This window comes from Crinia signifera, chromosome 4 (assembly GCF_055691185.1).
Source record: "Crinia signifera chromosome 4, ASM5569118v1, whole genome shotgun sequence".
Lineage (NCBI taxonomy): Eukaryota > Metazoa > Chordata > Amphibia > Anura > Myobatrachidae > Crinia > Crinia signifera.
This window is the reverse complement of record NC_139220.1, coordinates 128,211,765-128,238,100: the sequence shown is the minus strand read 5'-3', so window position 1 is coordinate 128,238,100 and position 26,336 is coordinate 128,211,765. Positions and strand designations below refer to the sequence as shown.

The window sequence follows — 26,336 nt, the reverse complement described above, 5'->3', positions numbered from 1 at the left end:
GGAACTGAGCATATCATTTAGGTTAAGATGGGATGAAGGAAATGGAGACCGTAAATATTGAAGGTCTTCCAATGTAAAACTGGGCACATCAGTCAGTGAACTATACACTTTTACACAAAATGTTATCCCATGTGTGTCCAAACAACATTAATATCTGAACTGCACCAGCCAGCTCTTAGCTACAGTATATGGTTCTTGCTGTTAAAATTAATGGTGCAGGGAAAAACCTTTTTGAAGGATTTTAATTAAGGATGTTTCACAATGTTTCATGCCCACATAGTAACCTTTAATGGTTATATAATTGGTTGGGATGCAATGGATAATAGCTTGTGTGCCATTTGATTTAATTGTTTTTAATTAGCATGAACCTCTGGCATTTATAGACTACATATTGGAAAAGGCACTTTAGGGCATACAGTATGTAATAGAGTCTGAGTTTGCTGGAGGTGTTGGATGCTGTGCGATCTCAGGCGATTATTTAAAGCGGTAATCATTGACCAGGCAAAACCATGGCTTGTAATTGCTGCCACTTACATCCATCACCTGGGGAGCAAGTGCTGCTGAAGCCCAATGAACAGCTGCAACATTCTAAATAAACTAGTGCCAGAGGTGCCTTTAGATGAATATCCAGTAAACAGGAAATGGTAAATGTCACATAAGAAGTAGTATGTGCCCAAGATAGCATATTTTTTTTCTTAAAGTGATTATATTCAATGAGATCTTACATTTATTGGAATTGTATGCATGTTTATAGAAATATGAACATCTAATTGCCCTCATACATTGCAGATATATTGGGGCAATGTACCAATCCCCCGACAGCAGGGTTGGGGAATTGGGAATATCAAACATTTTAAAAAATCACGATTTCTTGATCCTGACCTGCAAACTGTCAGGATAGGCAAATCAGGGCGTTTATAGCATATTTACTTGGGTAAAAACCAGACCCTTACACGACCCCGGAACATCAAACTCTGAATTCTGGAGCTTGTAGTGGGGGTGTCCTGTCCAGGAGAGGAGGAGGGGGGGGTGTCCTGTCCAGGAGAGGAGGAGGGGGAGGGACTATGTAAAAACCGGACTAGACGCCAGACCGGACATCAAAATCTGCAGTCCGGAGCTTGTGGTGTCCAGTCCGGGGGATGTCTTGTCCAGGGGGGTCCCTGTGATAGCTATCACCAGGGATATGGGGAAGGGGGGACTACAGCCTTCCCATGTGGTCCGGACCGTCTGGTTTTTGCTACATGCCCGGACCATACAGGGAGGCGTTATTCTCCACTCCCTGGTGACAGGTGTGTGTCACAGACCGTACACCCCCAGACTGGACACTACAAGCTCCGGACTGCAGATTTTGATGTCCGGTCCGGAGGTCTTGTCCTGGTCCGGTTTTTACCCATACCCGGAGGGGGAGAACAAAGCCTCCCTGTATGGTCCGGGCATGTAGCAAAAAACCAGAACGGTCCGAACCACATGGCAATGGCAACGTCCCTGGTGAAAGCTATCACAAGCATCCCCCCGGACAAGACACTCCCAGACACTACAAGCTCTGGAATGCAGAGTTTGAAGTCCAGTCCAGCGTTCTGGGCTCTTGTCCTACATATCACCGATCCTCAGTAAGGGAATTGAGGCAGCTGATGTATGGGGGCCATATGTTCTACACATTTTGATTACTAATTATTTAGAATAATTTTTGTAATTAAATGCTGGCAGGTTAAGTGCCAATAATTAAGCAATCTATTTTATTTATATGCTTATATTTGGTTTGCTTGGAACAAGACCATTCTGTGTCTGTTTTGCCGTACAGACAATCAATTGTTTAATTAACATTTTCTATTCAAATAGATAAAATTATTGCAATTGCGGTTATGAACATTTACGTTTTGTTTATTAAGACGAAATCGTGTTATTACAGTAATTTTTTAAGCAAAATGCCGGAACTATCAGTGTCGCGGTCTTGTTTCCACCCGGTGCGCTTTCCGAAGCGGACAGCGGCTGTAGAGCCACACAGAAGATGGCGGAATACGTGCAAGTGGCTCGAAGGGCGCTGCAGCAAGTCCGGGCACACGGGGGACTCTGGGGATCTTTTTGGCAAATTCTCAGGTTAGATTTGAAGACGAAGCGGAGCCCGTAGCTTGCGGGCACACATGTGACGGGTGTGCAGCAGTTATGTCTGTCCGTCCCTGTTCCACCTTGGCTGTCACCTTGTACCGGAGATAGCTGACCTCGCTCTGATAGGACACATATAGTAACACAGCACAATGGTGATGTTAGCCTGAGCTTTCACCTGACACTGATTTATTATTTCACGTTAGTAGTTTTGGACTATGTGTGCTACTAGTAAGATACTTTTGCTATTAGTATAGGTGCACTGGCAGCCGCTCCAGGATGTACAGGTGAAGTGATAAAAACAATTGTATTTTACATTTTCTGAAATATGTCCACATTTTTCCAGTATTTTTGTAAACATATTCAGGTTTTCTGCACTGGCTCTCTTTTCCACACTTTTCACTGCTTCATGAATAGACCCACTGCCTAAACTAGGTTTTATGGCATGTTTAGACACTGCACACTTAATGTGTGAAAATGGACCAATAAAATGTTATCTTCTCTGTCTTGCAGGATAGTTTTAAGTGCAGTGTGCTGCAAAAATCCCACTTACAAGCTAGAGCCTGGAAATGGATGTTGCAACATGCAGAATTTGTTTAAGGCTAATGCTGGGTACCCACTGGGTGATCCCCAGCACTGCCTATATTGTTAACTATATTGGCGATGCTGCGGAAGTTACGATACAGTGCATACACACTGACTGATATGGGTCAGTGATGTTACCCACCTGTCGCTCCATATATTCACTCAGTCAAAGACTACATAGTCAAGATTGAGTTGCATGTAGATATAATGGGGTCTCATTAAAAATATGACATCATCTCCAAGCGCCGGGACTGCTATTCACCCTGCCGGGCCCCGGACTGCCGCGCTGCGGGCAAACCCAGCACCAACGAAAGCTGCTGGGCTGCCCCCAGCCACCATGCAACCTCCTCCCTGCCTCCGCTGCTGTCTGCAGAATACAGCAGCGTAGGCTGTGTGCGCCCCCCCCCCTTTGTGTAAAAGGGGTGTTAGGGAACACACTGAGCGATTTGCACTATATCTATCTATAATAATCCATATTGCAAACCATAAATCACCCAGTGTGTACCCAGCATTAGTCTGTTTTGGCTTATTGTATCACCTAGTTTACACAAACAAGGTGTGTACAGCCTGACGCGCACTCCCACATCATCGCCAGCCACCACTGCTCATCTGCTGATATTAACAGCAGATGAGCGACGAGGTGGACAGCTTTCAATAGCGTCTTGCTTTGGAAAGCCATCCACCCCCAGTTATCATGCTATCTAACAATTCTGGTAGGCCAACCCTGCATATTTCCTTTATCCCTCTATATGCCGCAAGGTAACAGGTGCAGTATAAGGGACTGCAATTTGCACTTCAGGGATGTTGCTTTGAATATAGTTCCTTCCAAAAAGAATAACTTTAAAGATTCAGGATGTCCCTTCCCTTTAAAAAACACAAACAAACAATGAAAACAAGTTTAGCTCCAACTATTGTGGTGTTACTGTACCATTGCATGCTGCTGCTTCTTCCTTTTTTGTATGAATGGTTTTACATTTTGTTTGTAACTCTCTTGCAGAGTTAGTGATCTAAAAACTGGCGCTCTTGTTGGTGTAGACAAATATGGCAACAAGTATTATGAAGACAAGCGTAACTTTTTTGGTAAGTTCAGTTTCTGGTATTGCTAGATATTTTGTGGATGCTGGTCATTTTTATGTTCTCCAATAAATCGATAACATTACATGTTCTATCTGTTCCTGTTATTGATCTTCATACAGTTTTTTTTTCTTTTAAAATAGCTTCTATTTCCTATCTAGGTACACACAGGGCATTGGGCACTTTCACACCAAATAGCTACCTTTGGTGGGCTACAGCCTTTGGGACTTATCCACTGTATGCCAATTCTTCTTAAAATAGGCATCTGTTCTATTTCTTACCAAATCCTTTGTGATAAAAAATATACTAAGCCTAAGTACTTAGAATACTATTAGCCACTTAGAGCCTAATTCTTGTTTGATTGCAATGGTCAATGTTTACGCAGCAGAGTGATTTTTGGCATAATGGGTATGTACTGCATATATGCCAAGGGGATGCTGCAAATTCATTGGCACCGAGTATTACGCAGTAAAGTGATTGACAGGAATGAACTGTTTGAAGATGTTAAGCAAGACATTGGTTCCCCCAGGTTTGGGGGCATATCATACACCTGCACATGTATATGTAACAATATCTCTGAATTCTATTATCATGTAGTGTTCAAGATTGGTTACTAATACCATTCAGTGAGCTGGGGGAACCAATGTCTTGCTTTACTTACTCAGTATTAACCCCTCCCTTGCATGCACCTGAATGGTATTACTGAACTAATTTGAGCATCTACCACTATCTGTATGTTTGGAGATGTTAATGGGGAGTTTACTGGTGTGGCTGGGAAAAAGCAGGTGTCATGGCTGTTTTCTGGCCTGTGTGTGCCGTCATCTGCCGTCATCTGCGAGTTCGTATGTAAACACATTGTGCCTGCACTGTTACTACTGTAGCCAGTTTTAGTACACATAGTTACATAGTTGGGGTTGAAAAAAAGATACCTGGCCATCAAGTTCAACCGTTGTTGGATCTACTGCAGTCCCTATATTATATGTGTAAATGACCCAGGTGAAGCAACCAACAATCTGTTTCAATCCAGAAATCAATCCTAACTCAAGATAGCAGTCCTATTTCTCTCTGGGCCCACTACTATAGCCCACTACTATACATTTAATTAATGGTTGTAACTCTGGATTCTCTCTTCCACTAAAAATTAGACCAACCTAATGTTTTTTTTTTTTTTTGGCATGCATGCGGGGGGAAGGGATTTCTGAGTCAAACACCCCCTGATGGACCATATGTTTACAATAGTTGTTCTGCTGATCATGGCTGTCATAGCTCCGCCCACTGAATTAGAGATATTGGAATTGTTATAAAAAACTAATTGTCACGGTGCATTACAGGAATCGTTAAACTATGCCTCAGGATTATCTAAAGAAAATCTTTGTAAAGGCAGTATAAAAATAATCTTCATGTCTTGTTGTGTATATAACTACAAGTTGGCATAATCTCTCCCATAGTTTATAGTTGCTTGTTTACACTTCTCTTCTACTATTCTTGCAGGACGTCACCGATGGGTAGAGTATACAAGTGAGATGAATGGGAAACCGACATATTGGGATGTGGATGGTAGTATGGTGCCACCTGAATGGTGAGTTCATGCCACTTGTTTAAACTGCCTTTATACATGCAAGTTTTCTGTGCCCCTGAGGATATTTAAATTAACTTGTCTGTTATTAATTGGTTACTTGGATATTCAGGAAACTATATACAGTATGTGGTAGAACTTGTCACAAATGAAATAAAATCTGTTGCTACAATGTTTGTACACATATAGTATCCAGCATTGGTTAGTAACAATGAATAGATATATTTAATATTGTACCAACAGATTACACAACTATTGGCCTCATCGTCTTTTTTTTGTTTGTTTGTTTACAAATTGATGGAATTATCTGCTACTCTTGTTAATTTTTTTGGGTTGTCAGTGTTCTGTCTACATTATAATTTTCTACAGTGGTTATGTAGTAGTAGTAGTAGTAGCAGCAGCACTATACATAGCAAACAAAAAACTAATTACAAGGTAACGTACAGGGTGTGTTCATAAAATACTGCATAAATAGGGGTATAGCTGGTAGAACTAAAATCAGCTTCAGTTCTGAAGTAGGTGTTGAAATTGTGTTGAGGAGACTGAAGATGAAGTAGCGGAAGGGAAGAACAGGGCAGGAGCACTGGTGAGGTAAAGAGGTAGGGTGAGTACGTGAGGAAGGAGGACCCTACTCATAAGAGTTAAGAGACTAAAAGGAGGTGGATGGACAAACGAAAAACAATAGGATAAGTAGAAACGGATGGGATCGGATGGAGGGGTAGTAGGGTAGGCAGGAGAGGAGGAGCGAAAGTGGTTAGGAGGAGGAGGGATAGGCTAGTCGGAAGAAGTTGGTTTTGAGGGAGCGCTTGAAGGAGGTAAGCGAATCAGAAAGCCTGATTGGTGGCAGGAGGTTGTTCCAGTTATGACTGTTTTTTAAATGGGGCCCTAAATACTATCGGGTGCTAGGGATTATCCACCTTTCTCTCACACCTCTGCTGGTATTTAGGCAGACAGAGAGTAAAAGCTTGAATTCAGAACATCCTAGGCCCACCCAACAACTCCAAGGAGATACATAAAGGATATTATTAGGTACATTATAGGTGCATCTAGACAGCTCTCTTCAAATATTTCCAACAACCCAGTTGCAGCCACTTGCGGTAGCTATGTATTGGCACTGTCAAGGTAGGAGGGAGATTTTATATTTATCCAATAATATGCTGTCTAAGCCACAAGTCATGTATTATAAAAGTCAAGCTAAAACTCTGCCGACTCTTTAAACTAAGCTGCCCTTATCTCTGTCCAATCACTAACCTTGTGTGAGTATCTCCTGCTGCCACTAAGCTGTGTACAGATGGGTCCACTGTCATCTATAGCGCTGGCGCGTCCGAGCAACCTGTCTTGACGTGCCTTTCGCCGAGACGGGGACATGTGAGCATCTTGCATGGTCGCGTGTCCATTGCCGCAAAATGGGGAGTGCGAGCATCTCACACAGTACATTTTGTGATGTAGGCCATGCACCATTTTAGTTATCCTTCTTTGCACAGTCTCTAATGTATTTATATCCTTCTGGAGATATGGCTTCCAGAACTGGGCACAATACTCTAGATGAGGCTGTACCAGTGACCTGTACATAGCTGGGCACCTTATCTAGATGTGTCTGTTCTAGTGACCTATACAGAACTGGGCAGCTACATGAGGGCGGAACAGCGACCTATACCGTGGCATATTACTTATTTTTTCCTGCTGCTGACTCCTCTCCCTATGCCTTCCTTGCTTTATTTTTTATTTATGCCTCGTCCTGTACTATTTTTCAAGGTGATTTTCTCCAGTATCTAACTGTGGAAAAGAGAAGCCCACGCCAACAAACGTAGTCGTCATCATCTGCAGCATACAATATATGTAAAGAATACTTTATATTAGAGAGCTTCTTTCAGTTCTACATCATATACTGGATATTGTGTTCAAAACAAATATTTTCTACTATGAAAACACTAGATGAGACAAGCTGAATCCTCCTTCTGACAGGGGGAAGCTCAGACAAGGTGGGTTGAGGTGGCTGTTAGTCCCCTTCTGGCGGGTTAGCTACAAGTTTTAGTGTAGCCAATAAGTTCCTCTTTGCTGATGTCAGCATAATCCCCCCCCCCCCCTCCCCTTCGTACACACTGCACTGCAGAGTCACATATTATACGGAAGCGGTACATCTGTCAGAACAGACTTAGGTCTACAGATATTAGGTCGACGGGGTTAAAGGTCGACATGGTTTTAGGTCGACAGTCATTAGGTCGACATGAGTTGTTCACTGTTTTTTTTACCCGAATGTCGACACAGTTGGAGTCGAACCGCAGCCCCTCGCATTGCTCGCTATGCTTCGGGCACGGTGCCTCGCTGCGCTCGGAACACTATTTTATTCCCCCATCACGCCCTAGTGGATGGTAGGGCATAAAATCCCGCCTGTCGGCACATGTCAGCTCAAAAAACAGTGAAAAACCCATGTTGAATTTGGCCCATGTCGACCTTTCGGGGTCGACTTAATGACTGTTGACCTAAGTCTGGTCTGACAGATGACCGTTTCCCTATTATACAGTGTGTGCCAGCAACAGCTGACCACCTTTATGGGAAACAAAACTTTGGAGAGGTGAGTGCTGATTCTGGGCGGCAGGGATACTTGCCAGACACACCATATGAAAAATAAAGGCTGAGGAGGACATCGCTTTTAAATAAAGCCCCATACACACTAGACGATATTTTAAAACCATATCGCTCAGAAAGGGGCTTCTGAGCAATGATATTCACAATATTGTCTAGTGTGTACACTCGATATTGTTAATCGTGATAACGTGCCTCATTAACGATGATAGGTGTTTACTGAACATATAAAAATAAATATACCACCAAGTATATTGGGCGCAAATTACAGCTATTTATTTTTAATTAATATACTCCCACAGTATTAGCAATTAATATGCTGCTCCCATTAGTATAAGGATACTAAAGGAAAACAGAAAGGATGGGAGCGCACTGGTTTGATCTGTATTAATTTAATCAATATCCTAAAGCATGAACAATCAGCACATTAAATAAATGTATACTAAAAAAAAACATAAAAACCTGAAATGCAAACATAAACACCTATATATTGAATGCCCTCAGTTATAAATAATTAGTTGCTCAATAGTATTGGCTTCCAATTGGCCTTACTGATCCTGGGAATCATTCCTTAAAGGTAGTCTATTGCTTGGATTCCACAATCATAACATGTTAAGTATGGAAGTTACGTTCAGCATAACTTAATTCTAATACAGATCTCCTTCTCCAGGTAAGTATAAACTAGCACCAATATGAGTTGTTAGCAGTGCAAAATTGTGAGTATATTGGTTGGTCGCTTCGACCGGCGTGACTCCGTGGTTAGGAGAGCTAACGCCGGGAGTAGCTTTGTGTTTTTTACGTACAGAACCGTAAATCCCACTAATCTGTATATTAATTTATTCCAGTATTAACAACCATACTAATGTGCAAACCATATAATCAGTTAGGTTGTTTCTCTGTAATGTTATGGATCTCTCTTTCAATCTGTTTTATTATCATAAACAGTGATTTTACTGAGCTGTCCTCTTCACAATAGAATGTATTTATTATGCTGTGTTTACCACTATACCTGGCAAGCTGAAATACAACTGATGGGCCCAAATTTATAGACTGGTAACTGACTAGCTAATTTACCAAGGCCACTGATACCCTTGACACAGGACATTTACTAGATGGGTGTTCTATTTCACATGGGATGTTGATATAGGCAACCAATCGGCATCTACTTCTTATGTATGTAGAACTTTATAGAAGACAATAGATAGAATCTGATTGGTTGCCCATAGCAACATCCCATCTTGGTAAATTACCCCTTTGGACTCTCCCCGTCCCTCTTTTCTACAACTGATCACTTTCTCTTTTTCATTTTCCGATCAGTTGACTTGGCTCATGTCTATTCTGTCGGTCTCCCTCTCCATTTATGCTCCTTTTATTCTGCAGCACAGGACACAACTGTTCCTATTTTCCAGACCACCCAGAAAAACTTAGGTGTACGACCAACGGGTTTTTATTGAATATTATTTCTTTTATTACAATTAGTTTTTCAGTTTTATGGTGTTTTTCAATACACACCAAAAAATTGGTTAACGCATAATATTATTAACCGGTTTTGTTCCTATATTTCCACTAGAGGGAGCTCATAGAATAGTTATTGTGGTATAAAAGCAGACGCAATGCAAAAATTTGCAATGACGTTATGTGCCTATACAGTATGATGTGTGTGATGTCCTGACCCGTGCTCTAGCCAGCTTTATGAGAAGTGTTTTTCTGTGCATCATGCCTATTTGTGTGACATTCTTTTAGATGCTAAGATTTATATTTTAATGCTAATTCTGTTTTGCAGGGGCTGAAATATTCTAGTATGGAAATAGGAAACGCTATTGGTGTGATAGTCCTATGCCGTTTACACATCACAAAATGCAGGGTCGTAGCAGGACTTTGAAACGCTTCAGTCCCGGTGCAAGCCTGCTGTTTAAATTGCTTCAGCGAACCGGCAATATTACCGGTTCGCTGATGTCAAACAGGGGTGGGGCAGAGTGGCGGGGGAGGAGGCAGTGCATAGAACTGGTGCCACTCCAAGCACTGCCTCCTCCATAGTGTGAACAGGAAACGGGCAACTCGACCCGATTAATCCGTTCACACCGCAAAGCAGCACAGCAACGAAGCGGTAAGAACCCTTCTTTTTTATTGGATCGTATTGCCATGGCACTACCGGTTTGCTGGACCCGGTAACCCCTTTCACATCGCACCAATTACCGGGGTCGGACCGGCAAGAAACTGGCATGAACCCGGTAATTAAGTGCTATGTGAAAGGGGTATAAGATACATGATCTGCGTGCTCCATCTCATACAGTCCCTGTTATACATAATAATAAGCGGAATGTGAGGAGGAGTCCTTTATTTTTTTTTTTTACGTCCAAAATAATCATTAACAATATTTACATTTGAAAACTGAATAAAAGATAATGCACAGCTGAAAACTGGAACTAAACATAACAGTAACTGAAAAACTAAAACAGAGCACAGGTTCTGTGTACTGAGAATTGGCAGCACAGTTCTCAGTACACAATACAGCTGAGCTGTAGGGAAGCAAAGGAGTTGTCCGCATCCTGCCAAGGGAGGGTTGTCGTTGTTGGGGATGAATGATTACAAGTGAGAAGTGCTGCGGATATAAATGGTATTTCAGTAAGAGAAAGCTGTAACTGAAGTGTTAGACACTTACAGCCCAGAGGGAGTTTATATATATATATATAACACACCCATATTCCTCACTGCTTTGTAGAGCATTTCAGGCCATGCCCCAGTATATTTTATTTCTAGATCTTGAATTACAAAATTTTATAATGGTATTTGGGGATTGTGGAGAATATTTAAAACACAAACTAAAGAAAATAAAAATATAATATTGGAAAGGGTAATGTAGGGAAATTATTTTGCCATGAACACATTTAAAGAAAATATAAGATAGGTATATATCTTCACAATGGGAGTTCTTCTCCAGTGTTGTATGACTATTAAATTACGTAATATATGATGTCTAAAGCCCTGTACACACATCGTTCATTTTTGCACTTCTGAGCAATATTGTTCAATATAACACCCAGTGTGTATGCTCTGCCTGACAGTCGATGCCCCCTCCTGCAGGTTGTTAACGACCCCCCCAATCTGTGCATGTACAGACGAGGGAGCGAATAGTTGACCATACCCCCTCCGCCGATGCTGGCAGCTTGCTGGGTCCCTGCAGTCGCTGATATCGGCAGCAGAGGGGATCGGCAAGTGTGGTAAATAACTGTTAACATATCTGGCTAAATGTATTTCCTCTACGATGCATGTGATGGGTATATTTTCCTCCATTGTTTTTGACTATGTGAAGGGAGGCAGTAAAGAATGTTTCCAAAATGTCGCTACTGAACCTTTTGCTGCCTGGAGTATATGGAATGCCAATTTAGTTGCATCTCTAGCCTGGAGTGATATGTTCACACCTAGGAGTATTGTCCGCGTGGTTATCAGGGTAACATTCATTTGTATTCTGTATTTTAGTAGCTTTTTAATATCCAATAGGCAGATAGCTTTGATCTAGTTCCCCAAGTGTGGCTTAAGTTTTATTTATCTTTGCCCACCATCTTGTCAGTATACAGGAGAAGCAGAGGAACAATAATTTCATCTAGTGAAAACCAAATTCTATATTTTAAGATTTTTTTAAAATTAATGTGGAAATAGAATATTTGACAATTTACTTTATAATTTATTGATCATGAGTCTTCCGCTTGTGGAGTGCCTAGTCCCTTTTCTATTCAGGTTCATATCTCATTAGTGGTTCCTAATGCTGTACAATACAGAAATAATACCTCCCCTTGTCTGATTTGTAGCAAATTACTTTAAAACCGTTCATACTTTTGAATAATTATTCCATTACAACACTACTGCGCCATTCCATGAAAAGGAGTAAAAATGTTGCACTGTGAACGAACATAGGTTTGATAGGTAAATTCTAGCTCTCGTAGGTTTCCCTTTAAAAAAAAATAACATAGTTGAGGAAAAAATTTATGTGATCAAGTATAGATGTGTTCACATATATCTAGCCTCCTTGTGCTTAAACAGCCCTTCTAGTCATGCCATGAGACTTTTTCTGTGAAAATGTCTTATTCGCAAAGCAGTGGAAATATGCTGCACAAGCAGCTTATGCTGATTAAAGTATGTGACATGCCTGTATTTAGTGTACAACAGCAGCTGAATTTTCATATGAAATGCTACGGCCTTGGAGGCACACAGAATATAGACATGCAGCATGTCCTTTTACTCCACATAAGCTGCTTGTGCACCCTATTTGCATTGTTTTGCTAAAGGATGCATTTTAGCAGAAAAGGTCATGTGAAAAATGCCTGGCGCTACCAGGTCACATGGCGCTCATGCATTGTGTAATGTAAATTTTAGCACATAGAGAATAGATATGTGGACCTATTTATTTTATTTTTTTAAATATCCTGTACGTAATAGTGAATAGTCCAATTAACTAAGAACAGACATTTAAGGATGATATATTTGCTAATAGTGGCATATGTATTATGATAACGGTGAATGGTGCATAAGAAACTGATGGACCTATCCTATCTTAACAGGACATCAATACTTTTCTTCCATGACATTAATGGCTATTAAAAGTAAATAACTGATTGTCCAATACCAGGATTTGAGTATCAATTGTTTACTGTTTATCAACAAAAAATACAGCAGCCCTTGACACATCAATGAAATGGTCCTGACATAGGTCTCATTGCAAAGTTACGTAACATAATAGAATACAGGCTCATTATTTTTGCGTAGCATAATATAAATTTGCGTGAGGCACATACCTCAGTCCAACTTCACAAATATTGCTTAAAACAGTGGTTCCCAAACTGTGCCGTGGCACCCTGGGGTGCCTTGGGGGACTTGCAGGGGTGCCCTGTATTGGTGGTCCATGATCAAATTTAAGTTATTCATGGCCAATGTAATAACCAAAGTTTGGACAAACAGAAGTGAATCCTGTCCATTACCAAATAACTGACCCTAAGGATGAGCTATAAACACCATTTAATTACTGTATTTGCTGGCGTATAAGACTACTTTTTTCCCCTAAAAAACATGCCTCCAAGTGGGAGGGTCGTCTTATACGCCAGGTGCACTTATTTAACAAACTCCATATTTTGAGTGGAAATGTTGGGGGGTCGTCTTATATGCCGGCAAATACGGTAACTTAATATTTTTTTCTGACTTTCTTAATTTTTGGTTTAGGGTGCGGTGATTCCAGAAAGTTTGGGAACCCAGCTCTTTAGACTAGTCCATCAGGTTATGTTACTTCTTTAGTATTCTAAGAAGCCTATGTTAGTTCGGGTGCCGGACAGGGTCCCGATAGTCATTTACCTTACGTCGGGATCCTGACTGTTAAAACACCGACAGACGGGTTCCCGACGGCCACCGGCTATTCTCCCTCGTGTGGGTCCATGACCCCCATAGAGGAAGAATAGAATAGGTAGCAAGCCTGCAAGGGGCTCTGTTGCGCTCGCCATGCTGTCTGAGTCTGGCCAGTCGAGATTCCGACATCGAGGCTAATGACTGTCGGGATCCTGACATCAAGGCTAATGACTGTCGGGATCCCTATACCACACCCTGGCAGTTCAATTTCTGTCTTATCTGTATGTAACGTCTTGGGCTGGATACACTTCAGCCCCTTGATACCATCAGACATTCGTGAGAAGTATGGCAACATGCTCTGCACAACTGGGTGGTCTTCTGTATTCCGCAGACCTTATGCACAGTGAGTCAGCAATATTTAGTGCTAAGACATTTCTTTGTGTGTGTGTGTCTCTTCTTAAAAACATGTATTCTTTCTGACTGCTGCAAACCTTTAATATGTCTAACCACTATTATTCTATGAGCTTCACACTCCTTAAATCACATTATACTGACCTAAACCAGTGCCATATACTTCTAATTAGCCATACATAATAACCCAAGCTTTGCATTGCATGATTAATTACTATTAAAGTATTTACAGATCAAATACCATAATATGTTTGCTCAAGACGTTTACCAGGGAAGGACTAGCAATTAAAAAGCATAGCTAGTGCTGTAAAGAATATAATTTAACGTGACCAAGACTCACAAAGAATGTTGTTAATTCACAACGGTAAGCATGTGTACTTCACCTAACTAATACATATTTCTTGCCACATGTCCAGTTTTGATTTTCAAAACCGTTTTCCTCTCTTACAAAAACTGGATGTTGGTAGGTTCAGGAGAAATTGGACAAAAAATTGTCAGAAAGGGTAGTGGACAAGTGGGAATAGCACTTCTTCAGAGGTGGTAGAGATGAACATTAGAGCAGGGGTTTAGGGGACTTTTTTACATTTTTACTCCAAAATATATTGACATAAGCCGACGTTAAACCCTTGATTTGGAAAAAAAAAAAAAGTTATAATTGTAATACACACTGAATCAGGCCCATAGTACAGTGATAATATGTAAGGCTGTGAGAGTGATGCACATTAACACAAACATGAATGAATAGAAAAGAGGCAGCATCATTGACATATACATGGTAAAAACTGTGTATTTTTTATTATTGTACTGCATATAAAGTGTTTTATCACAAGTTATCATAGAAATGAAAGTATTGTGTTTTAGCTGCACAAAGAACAAATAGAGTAGAAGCAAAGTAATATAAGTGTATGTATGTATGTATGTATGTAGTAGTGACCTGGGTAGGTCTCCCGGCTCCCTCCTTAATGCACGCTGACCATGCTACTGTCCATGTTTGTGGGCCAGATCCTGCTTCGTAGGATGCCTAGGAGCCGCCCTGATGCTGAAGACTGAAGTGACGCGGCTCTGTATCCCCAGCAACCAGGCAGTGTGAGACTTCCAACGCCATTACAGGGTAGCCCGACGTGTACCACCGGTTGGGAACCGCTGCTATATGCAATGCAAGGAAATTCCTGGGGGTACTAGATGGGCACGTTGCCGAGAGACAGTCGAGAATGTGTATAAATTCATAGACCTGCCCGACTGGGTCTCCGCAGAGCCACCGTCCATTACCCCCAGGAATTTAATTTTTACCCCATTTGGGGTAATTTACACCAGTTCCCTGACCACTGCATTAGAGGAATTTAAACATGCATGGGATAGACTGAAGTATATTCTTACAAATAAATAAGTATGAGATGGGTTTTAAGGTACAATATGGTTAAAAAAGGGGCTATCTAGGCGGGCCAAATACTTCTGATCTGCGGTCACATTCTATATTACTTATCAGAAGGAACAGTAGGGAGGTCTTGCCACCTTGCTAGCAATGGGCTCGGTCTTTGCAGCAAATCACAGCAGTCTGCAAAGAGTGTATACCTGTAGCAGATAGTGTTGCAACCTTGCTCCGCTCACCTTAAATGCTCTCTTAGTATATCAAGTTTATACAATGTTAAAATCTGGTGGTAATGGGAAAATTCTAATCTCTGCAGTTTTTCGAGAAATGGAACCTTATTCAAAACATGCTGGGACATATTTACTCCTTTTCCTTGAATGACCCAATAGCTTTATATATTTTATTTTTTAAATCCTGCTCGGTACTTGTTTCCTAGCACGGCGCCTGTCGTGGGTCATCGCATACCTTAAGTTAAGGTATGCGATGGATGCGACCGACGCGATTTTAGGGCTATTTTTAGCCTTTTTCCCGACAATTAAAAATCGGGTCCATCGCATGCCTTAACTTAAGGTATGCGACCGACGCGATTTAACATTGAATGCATTTAGGGATGCCAATCCCGGGGCATTTTTTCAATCCCGGGAATCGGGATTGAAAAATGCTCAATCCCGGGATCCCGGGATTGGCATCTCTAATCAGTTTAGGCAAGAAAAAATGCTACAAAGAAGCCCAGTCCACCCCGCTACAGCCGCCCCGCACATTTATTTACTCACACCGGCGGCCGGGAGCAGGGCAGACAGGGCAGGAGCAGGAGGTGTCAGCGGCAGTAGCACAGCAGCAGAGCCGCCCGGATGGCGGGCGGCCGACGCTGCCAGGTCCGGTCCAGGTCAGAGATGATTCTGGAGCGGGTATGGGCAGTCCGACCTGCGCAGCGTGATGGTCAGAGGTCACGCTGCGCAGGTCGGACTGCCCATACCCGCTCCAGACTGCAGTCTGGGGATCAGGAACTCCTGGGTAGCGTCTGAGCACTCGCTCAGACCCTGCCCGGCATTAGATATGCGCATGCGCATATAATCCCGAAATCCCGGGATTGGAAGATCCAATCCCGGGATTCAAATCCTGGCGTTTTTTAGGCCAAATCCCGGGATCCCGCCGATCCCGGGATTGGCCACCCTAAATGCATTGTATTCAATGTTAAATTAATATGTAAAATCGGGTCCATTGTATGCCATTATAATGGCATACAATACGACCGATGCGATGGACGCGATTTCACATAGGGAACAATGTTAATTGGCCCAATGGACCCGATTTTTGATTGTATACCCACCCTGATGGGTAATTTGTATGTAAAATGCTACCCCACGATGAATGCCAACCCGAAGCGTGGCGAGCGCAGCAAGCCCGCGAGGGGCAGTGGTACGCGTCCTCTGACCTTTTCATACCCCCACTATCCACGTCGGCGTGGAGTTGATTTTATATAGTGTGGCGAGAGCAGCGAGGGGACGCGTAATACCTGTGAAGTTATGCGATTCCCCTCCCCTCGGAGGCTCGCTGCACTTGCCACACTATATAAAATCAACTCCACATCGACGTGGATAGTGGGGGTATGAAAAGGTCGGAGGACGCGTACCGCCGCCCCTCGCGGGCTCGCACTTGCCACGCTTCGGGTTGGCGTTAATCATGGGGGGGGGGGGGCGTTTGACCCATCAGGGTGGGGATACAATGAAAATTGGGGTCTGGGGTGCATTTAACATTGGGGCCAATATAAAATCGGGTCTCTGGGACTATTTTACATTAGTTCCAATGTAAAAATCGCGTCCATCGCATCACATGCGATGGGCGCGATTTTTAGGTCCCGATGGATACAATTTTTATCGTTGGTGCCGTGCTAGGAAACAAGTACCTCCTGCTCTAGTGGTTTATTTTCTGTTAGTTGCATAACATTACACACAGGACATTAGCTCTGTAATGGTCTCTCTTGTTTTCAGGCATTATTTTGGAAAACGCTACATTTACTTTTCGAATGTAAAAGTATTCCTCTACCCAGACTTTAACATGGCCATAGGCAGGTCTTTGTTAATTCTGCATTCTTTATTTAAATTGAGTAATTAACTCCATACAGAGGCAGTAATATAAACTGTGTTTGCAGGCCAAAAGAAAATCGATGACAATTAACTTTTGATGTATTAAAATCCTAGCAAATTGCTTACAAATGACATGATTTAATGCGGAATCGGAGATTTAATCCTGTGTTAATTTTGAGTTATTTTACTTAACAAGCTTTTACATGACAGTTATGCGTTGCAGATTTTAGCATGAAAAAGCCATTGGGGCAAATGCAATAATATACGTAAAGCCGTTTGCACAATAAAAACACAAATTTGCTGCAAATCATAAAAAGTGCCTATTCATTTGTTAGCAAAAACAGATTCGCACTAAGGACATTTGAATGCGTTTTAATTGGCCAATAGTGACATAACTTTTGGGGTGAAAAAGTGCAAAATTTAAATTGAGGTACAAGGCATGGGACAGAGGTATATTGGGGTTCTTTTAGATTTGCGGGTGGGAGTAGTTGGTGGTCCACTTTTTTAAAAACCCAAGCATGGCAAGGAGTCAGTCCTGCTTACGCCTTGCCATGCTTGACTGGTCTTGTAAAAGGGCACGATGGTGCCAAAACGTTGACATATTGCATTATAAACTAGTTCACCATTAGGAGAATTTGTGTGTACACGCTCAATGAAAGCCTCGTCTTTTGAAAAAAAAAAAAATTATTTTTCAATTCTTGTATATTTCTGGCCCTTGCTGGATTAATGAACTATCAGGTACCTGGGAATTGCACCCCAGCAGATGCCTAGCGGAGGATTGTAAATGCTGTTTATTCGATACAGATGAGTCTGGGCTCATCTACGCTGCTAGCAACTGAATGGTTTGCCGTGGCTTGCATGCACGTGGCCATGTGGGTGTACCAGGAACGCACCTGCCAACCATGGCATCAAAAGGGTCACAGACTGCCATGGCTAGTCACAATCGTGACTAGTATGAAAATGCAGCCTGTTTGCAGATTCGGGGGGGGGCGGCATATCTGCAAGACAATGGAGGAGGAATAAATGGAACTCCTGAACTTTCTTGGACCATCTTAGCAGTCCTCACCAAGCTGTGCCTGTAAAGTTTTGCTGCACCCATACTGTCAGTACAATTGCAGAGAACACTACAGAGTTTGTTAGTTTTTCAGGTGCTTGTGGACAGTTTCACATGAGTAAGTGATAGTTTGCAGAGCTGGTGCATTGTTTTAGACATCATAGGCAAAGCTACACACTATCGCCCCTGCATCCCCAAATACCCTCTGCCCAGCCGTGCATAATTCACTTCTTCAAATATTACAATATTCATTTTTAGATTTCTGAGCAACATAAAAATACATTAAGGCTCCCTGCAGGACACAATGTGATATTGTAACAATGTAATATGAAGAGTATTTTTATAGCTAACAATGCAATACAGAGAGCATTATAGTGACCACCAGACAATACAGAGTGCATTTTAGCGACCGCTAGACAATGCAGTGAACATTTTATTGATCAGCGGACGATACGAAGAGCATTTAAGGTCTGCCAACTGCCCGCACAGCCGCAGAGGAGGCAGCAGTGATTAACAGCTGAACTGGGTGGGAGCATGTAAGTGTCCATGGAGAACACACCTTTGCTCCACATTTGGTGAAACAAATTCTATGATTATGCTTTCATAGTTTTTGTCCCATTTCTGAACATGTCCTTGTAGTTCACCTTAAGCACCTGATCTACAGACTAAGCACAGTGGATTTCTTTTTCCCAGCCCCTGTTGCCTGATTCTGTGGCTCAGACACTGTGCTGCAAGGCTTGTGAAGGAAGAGAGAGAGAGAGAGATGCAATGCTTGGCCTGAGGGGGAAGTAATCAGCCTGATGTGTGCAAGCTCAGAGACATAGAAAGGAGACACACTGACAGTCGCACTGACATAAACACAGTGGATGCATGCACAGGACTGCATATACTGTATGAAGGGTGATTGCTCATCACTTTTTTCATTGAATCACGGTACCGTGACTCCTTCCCAGCTGTGCTCCTGCAGCCTGCCACTGTGTGCTCCCTCTGATGCATTCAGATCTTGCATTGTAATTGTGTGGTGGGGGCACACCTGAGGAACATGCGGGAGGTTGAATGTCAGAAATGTATCTATTCATCTGTCTCTCTTATACCACTTTCAGACCGCACTCTGGACCTGGGTTATTGCTGTGTCCTTGTGTCTCCAACCCGGGTCAAGGTGCGGTGTGAAAATTCCTGGGTTGATCAATCCTGCATTTCAACCCTGGTCTTGACCAGGATTGAACACGGCTCTAACCCGGGTTGGGTTGCAGTCTGAAAGCTCCCTACCCAGGTTATTGAACACTGCATTCATCAAACGGAGCTATTGCATGATTTCTCGGTCTTCTTTCATGAGGTCAGTGGCCAGAGCCCAGAAAAACAAGCAGCACACTGCAGAGCACATGCCTGAGGCAGCATTCTGGCAGTAGCACAGCCATGTCCTCAGTTTGGTCATATGAGCAGGTGAGGGAATTGCTGAATATAAGGGGAGAAGAAAAAATGTGCAGACAAATAACAGGAACAGTAGATGCTGTGGTTTACAAAAACATAGCTATGCGAGGCTCTCCCCCTGCACAAAATACAGGCGTCACTCAGTATTCCTCTCAGCCCCTCACTTTTGTTTCCTTTGTGACGTCATGTTTGTGAGCCTGAAAAAAGTCCACTTTTAATGACACCAATAGGGTTTGCTGTGCTGACCCCGGTCCAGTGTGAAAGCGACCAACCAGGGAATAACCTGGGTTGAAGTGCAGTGTGAAAGGTGTCAGAAAGGAGTCTGACCCAGGTCGCAGCAGGGATGGACCAATCTTCAAAATACAGGGTTGGACCCGGGTTTGCTGTCTGAAAGCAGCGGCCGTGTAATTGGGACACGCTGTGTCCCTTTACACGGGACTTCTACCCAGGTCCTGACCTGAGTAGAACACGGCCAGGACTTGGGTAGAGGGTGGTGTAAATGGTTACGCCGGGTCATGCGACCTAGCTCCTATTTACATCAATGGGGGATGTGCAACCTTCGGACCGCAGCGTCCGCAGGTTGGATGGGGGGGGGGGGGCACAGACAGCCTGCGCTGCTGTACTCTGCAGGCAGCGGAGGTGGTGAATGGATACCTGTGTGCATGGGGACTGGGAGCAGCCCAACAGATTACCTTAGTGCTGGGCTTGCCCCCAACACAGCGGTCCGGGTCCCAGCGGCGGCAATCGGTGCTTGAGAGGCGGCTCAGGAACAGCCTGCACTGGGAGGGGGGCACCAGTTTAAAAGGGACAAAACACCGGGTGCAAAATGGCGTTTTGGTGTAAAAGGGGAATTATTCTACTCCATTGTTAAGTCCAGTGAACAATACATTCATAATTTTGTATATCCAGTTACAACCTAGCACTGGGATGCCTGTAATTGCATCATATGACTTCGTGTTGTATGCTAAATAAAATCCAGATCCAGTTGTGTCTAGATTGGACACTGCCAGGAAATATCAGTGGGCAGATGATAAAGGTCATACCCCTACGGATTACATTGTAACTAGCTTTACAGATAACCATGTCTACAGAACGGAAACTGGTAGGAAAAGAATTACAAATACAAACCCAGTTATCAGCAGCACTGTATTACAGAACTTTCTTATGGGTGTGGTACAGGGTTCCGACAGTCAGGATCCCGACAGTCATTAGCTCGACGTTGGGATCCCGACTGCCCGGACTCAGACAGCATGGTGAGCACAACAAAGCCCCTTGCGGGCTCGCTGTGCTTGCCACGCTGCAGGCACGGTGGCTCGCTACGCTCGCCACCTATTCTATTCTCCCTCTATGGGGGTCGTGGACCCCCACGAGGGAAAATAGCGGGTGGCCGTCGGGCACCTGTCTTATCGGCGTTTTGACAGTTGGGATCGCGTCCGGCACCCCTTTCTTATGTGGAACTTTTCTTGTAAATGGATATAGCCAGCGATTACAAAACTTAATAGCAAAAAAGGTGCTTGTGTAGTTTCACGCCGCCGCGCGCACAGTCTGTTTCAGAAACTTGGCAGCCTGCCAGAGGCTCTGTTTAACTGTGCGCGTGCCGCTCTAGCTGTTCTCATCGTAGCGCGTGGCTGCTTTCCATATGTAAGCTACGTTATCAGCGTAGCGCCGGGCAGCAGCTGCCCAGCGCTGACAGGTCACTGTGGTACTTGTAGTTCCACAGTGAAATAGGCAGTCCTGCGCACCGCTGACAAAGGGGGTGTCCGAAATGTACACGCTACAATTTAGACGCTTTAGCATCTGAATCCCGAGTCCTTGCAAGCCGCTAAGAAGGGGGTTATCTGGATTCAGACGCTAATGCGTCTGAATTTGGTAGGGTGTAGGGGTACATAGGGGTGCACTGTGCAAAACACTCCTAAATCTGTTCACAATGACACTAGTCGACGTAACAGCTGTCGACCTTGTTCCACTATCCACGCCAACCCGAAGCGTGGCGAGCGCAGCGGTACGCGTCCTACGACTTTTTCATACCCCCACTATCCACGTCGGCGTGGAGTCGAGAATAGAAAGTGTGGCAAGCGCAGCGAGCCACCGAGCCCTAAGCGTGGCGAGCGCAGCGAGGGGACGCGGATACCTTCACAGGTATCCGCGTCCCCTCGCGGGCTTCACAGGTATCCGCGGGGCTCGCCACGCTTTGGGCTCGGTGGCTCGCTGCGCTCGTCACACTTTCTATTCTCAACTCCACGCCGACGTAGATAGTTGGGGTATGAAAAAGTCGTAGGACGCGTACCGCCGCCCCTCGCGGGGCTCGCTGCAAACTGTCATTAGATAGTCTGATGCGCAATGCTTTATTTGCCACAGGAATCATCACATACAGGTCCTGCACATGCGCAAAATCATGGTTATACAGACGTTTCCTCCTACATCTTTGTGGCGCTCCTGACAAAGAGCCCCTCTTGGTACGCCAGGTAACATGATAAATGTGAGGCGGTTCTGAGGATTTATTTTGATATGGCATTTGTATATCGGTGAGCAACTAAAGGTGCCCAAGCATTTGTGCGATTTGAGCACTTTTCATCTGATTCCGACAGATTGGTCATATTAATAAGATGAAAAGTGTAAAACCGCATGTGTGTCACTTCCGATTCCAATGCACGATCTGTGCGCATCGGAATGGAGTCAGAGATCACAAGGCCTGGACTATAGATGTATCGGATCCCAAGGGCCTTCTTGGGTTTGTATATGATACATCATATGCAAAAGGACCACATACGATCCTGCAGACCATGTGATCGCATGCAACTTCTCCCCTCAGGGCAGTTGCATGGTGTATGTAAGCCTCCGAATCTGTGCACAAAGTGCTACACCGTAGTAGTAGCAACAGCAGCTTTGTTTTTCAAAATAAGGGCCCAAATCAGTATGGATCGCTAATCTAAGAATTTGCAGTGGACTGCAGGCAGAAAGCCGCCATTCAGACAGGGAGAAAAGACACCCCTTGCAAAATTGCAAATGTGTCCCAAATAGCGACATTACCCTGCTGGCTGGTTTGGTCTGGGGCTAGTTCTTAAAATACGGGGGACCCCTACTCATTTTGTCCCCTGTATTTTGTGAACCAGCCCCGGACCTGGAGCCTGGGGCTAGTTTTACAAAAAACAGCGAAGCCCTATGTGCCGGGTTTCCGGAATTATTATTATTTTTTTTGTACTTGTTTCCTAGCACGGCGCCCACGATAATAAGTTGTATGACATTGCATTTAAATTGTATAAGCCCCTATACGATTTTTAATTGTATAAGCACCGTAATGGGTGCTTACAATGTTAAATGCACCCCCACTATCAACGCCAACCCAAAGCGTGACGAGCGCAGCGAGCCCACGAGGGGCGGCGGTACGTGTCCTCCGACCTTTTCATACCCCCACTATCCACGTCGGCGTGGAGTTGATTTTATATAGTGTGGCGAGCGCAGCGAGCGGACGCATATCACTGTACATGTAGCGTGCGCTCGCCACGCTATGTAAAATCAACTCCACGCTGATGTGAATAGTGGGGGTATGAAAAGGTCGCTGCGCTCGCCACGCTTCGGGTTGCTGTTGATGGTGGGGGTGCTTTTAACATTGTAAGCACCCATTACGGTGCTTATAAAATTAATTATCTTATAGGGGTACATTTAACATTGAAAACACTAGGGTGCTTATACAATTTTAAATCATATACCATTGTATATGGCATAAAATGGCATACAATGCAATGGTATACAATTTAAAATTGTATAACATCGGCTGCCATCGTGTAACATCGCATACCATCGTATGCCTTATGGTATGCGATGCGATGGGCGCCGTGCTAGGAAACAAGTACCTTTTTTTTTTATTTTTATTACCAGCCCCGGCTCTTTGAGCCTGGTGCTGGTTACGGCTGTGGGGGGAACCCAACGCCTTTTTTTAATTTGATTTATTTTTCTATTTTTTTCAACACTGCAGCCTGCACACATCTGACTGATCTGTGCAGACTGCCTGCACGAATTCGTATTAGCGCCCGTATATACGGCCGCTAATACAAATCATTACATCATCGGAGGATTACAAAGCATTCGTATGTAAATTCCCCTCCGGAACATGACTTTGCATACAGCTGAAACAGCCGTATGCAGTCATATTGATTCGTATTAAGAATACGAATACGATTTCTTGTATTTGTATTCTTAGTAAATTTCCCCCATAGGCTATTGAATCATTTTCGTGGAAGTGGAATGACTTTTTATTTTGTCCTTCCTGGATCGTTTACAAGTGAATCATTCTACATAGCAGAATCTAGTGACATTGCTTTGAAACTTATCTACTGTGTAACCTAAATGCGAAAATGATTTTCTTACCCCATGCTGTCAACTCTATACAAATTCAGTGACTAGGATCATGAAGTAGTGTCCCATGTCAGTAAATGTGATGTACAGATTGCAAACACAACAGTTTCTGCAAATCTGTTATGTTCTGGTTACTTTTCCTTCCAGTGACATATCTCAGAATAATCATCTCAAGTGCTTCAAATCGATTTTTGTCATAGAACGCTGTCAATTCACATTTGTATATGCAAATGCCCTGTTCTTTATACACTATGGAATTGTAGTATCTTTGATAGAAGTTTTTTCAAATGCTTTCAGGAAACAAGAAACTAAGAATTCTTTGGCACAGGAAAAAAAATATTTCTATGCACCAGTCTAGCTTTGATTCCTGTGCTAAGAACTGACTTCTGTACCTTCTGATATTTTGGTTTATGGGGGAATTCAATGTTGGTCAATATTTCCGACAGTTTGAAATATAGTCCGTTTCCAATATTAATAGGTCAAATTTGCATCTGCCTTTTCAATGTAATGTCAGAAACTACAGCATTGAATAGAAAAGTGCCGCTATTTCCATCGGCAGAAATAACGGCAGTCTCTAAAATTAATCTTCTTTGTTTAAGTAATATCTATTTTATTGTATTAAAAAAAAATAAAGTAAACATTTAGAAAAATAAAGATGCAACTTAGTATTTACATTATCATGGGGGCATGGCCAGTCTCACCACACCCATCCACAGTTTTCAGAGGCAGTGGAAAAGGGGATCCAGTCGATAGGTCGAATCCATATTGAAGACATGCATAAGATCAACATAGGCAAGAGGTCAACATCAGTACAAGGGTGATTTGTGCATGTGTGTTTGTAAATATTTTACTTGGTATCGCCCACAGTGGAAATGATCTTGTGTGATGATGTGATGTAGTAGGATACCGTCTCTAGTAAAAACAGGTGTTACATGCATGTTGCTGTCGTGTATGCTCTCCTGCTCTTTCACAGAGCCTCATAAGGATGAGACCCTCCATTCCATACTTGTATGGTAGTTGGTGTGTTTAAAGCTTAGAAAATGTCAATATCAGATCTATGTGTGTCTGCTTTCGTTCTTGGGAATTGATCATTAAAACTTTGAGTAAAAAATAAAACCCTATTTCTCTATTTATGTTGGGACTACACAAGTATTTAAAAAAAATTGAAACCGCTGTGACCATATTTACATCCAATGATAAAATGGCCCTTATATCCCTCCACCTCCGTAATGTCAGAGAGTATAATACTGGTGAAACGTTTGATACGCAGCAGAAATTCTGTGGAAAAATTATATGTTGGGAGTTACATTTTTCCCATAGCTGACAGCAGTGGATAAGCTGGTGGAGCCTAGTAGAGTTAATACTAAATATTTTAAAGCAGCCAGATAGTGTGCAATTATTGACGCAGTCATGGATCATAGGCTTATCAGGCCGATAATTGTATATTGTATGGTTAAGACCTAGAAGCAATAATCACCTGTCAGGCATGAGAGAGCTTTCAGCATACACTATTTAGTCATTAGTATCTAAATCCAGGCAGTTGTGCAGAAATAAAAGGTACTTGTGTAGTTTCACGGCGCCCGAAATATCGGATGTGATATTGACCGATACATCAGATGCAATATTGGCCGATATATCGATGCGTTCCGATGCTATTTTTTTACCTTTTCATAACCCCACTATCCACTACGCATGGAGCTAATCGTATATAGTGTGGCGAGCGCGGTGATACTAATGTTCATGCACCAACTCCTGTGCATGCTCAGAAGAATAGACCCTTTGGCAATTAAAACTTTGAGTCATTCTTGGGAACATTCCAAAAGCTTACTGTTGGGTTCTGTAACTGTGAGTCATACCCCTGAAAGTAGGGACTTGTGTTTGGCTGGCATTCTCCTTTCAAGTAAAATAGATATAGTGTAAAAAAAAGCTGGAAAAAAACCCCAAAGAAATGTAGCTAATGGGCCTAAAATATATTTCTGGAGCCCAATGCACGGAGTCATTTCTGTTGAGGTAAATTAATGGTTTTCTGGCTTTGAAAATCCCTGCAGGCTCTGAGATGTGACTCATGAATACTGCATTTATTCTTAATTTGTACAACACCGCTGTGACATTTTATCTCTAAATGAGAAATGTGTTCTCTTTTTCTAGGCATCGCTGGCTGCATTGCATGACAGAGGAGTCTCCAGTCGCTCACCCCCCTACTACTCATAAATTCATTTTGGAGAATCACACATTCAACTTGAGTGCCACTCCAGGACAGTATGTTCCATATTCTACCACTCGCAAGAAGATAGAGGAGTGGGTCCCTCCGTCATCATCTAAGTTGTAAATATGACCTCCTATATTTAATAAAATTCTTTCGACACTCAA

At 43.0% G+C, this 26,336-nt stretch overlaps 1 protein-coding gene across 1 annotated transcript; it reads left to right on the top strand.

Annotated features, from left to right (window-relative positions):
• The first annotated feature begins 1,939 nt into the window (after positions 1 to 1,939).
• On the top strand, positions 1,940 to 26,336 carry NDUFA12 (NADH:ubiquinone oxidoreductase subunit A12). Its single transcript, XM_083182415.1, has 4 exons — positions 1,940 to 2,097; positions 3,686 to 3,768; positions 5,254 to 5,341; positions 26,115 to 26,336. The coding sequence occupies exons 1-4, from the start codon at positions 2,009 to 2,011 to the stop codon at positions 26,293 to 26,295; spliced, it is 441 nt and encodes a 146-aa protein (XP_083038541.1). The 5' UTR covers positions 1,940 to 2,008; the 3' UTR covers positions 26,296 to 26,336.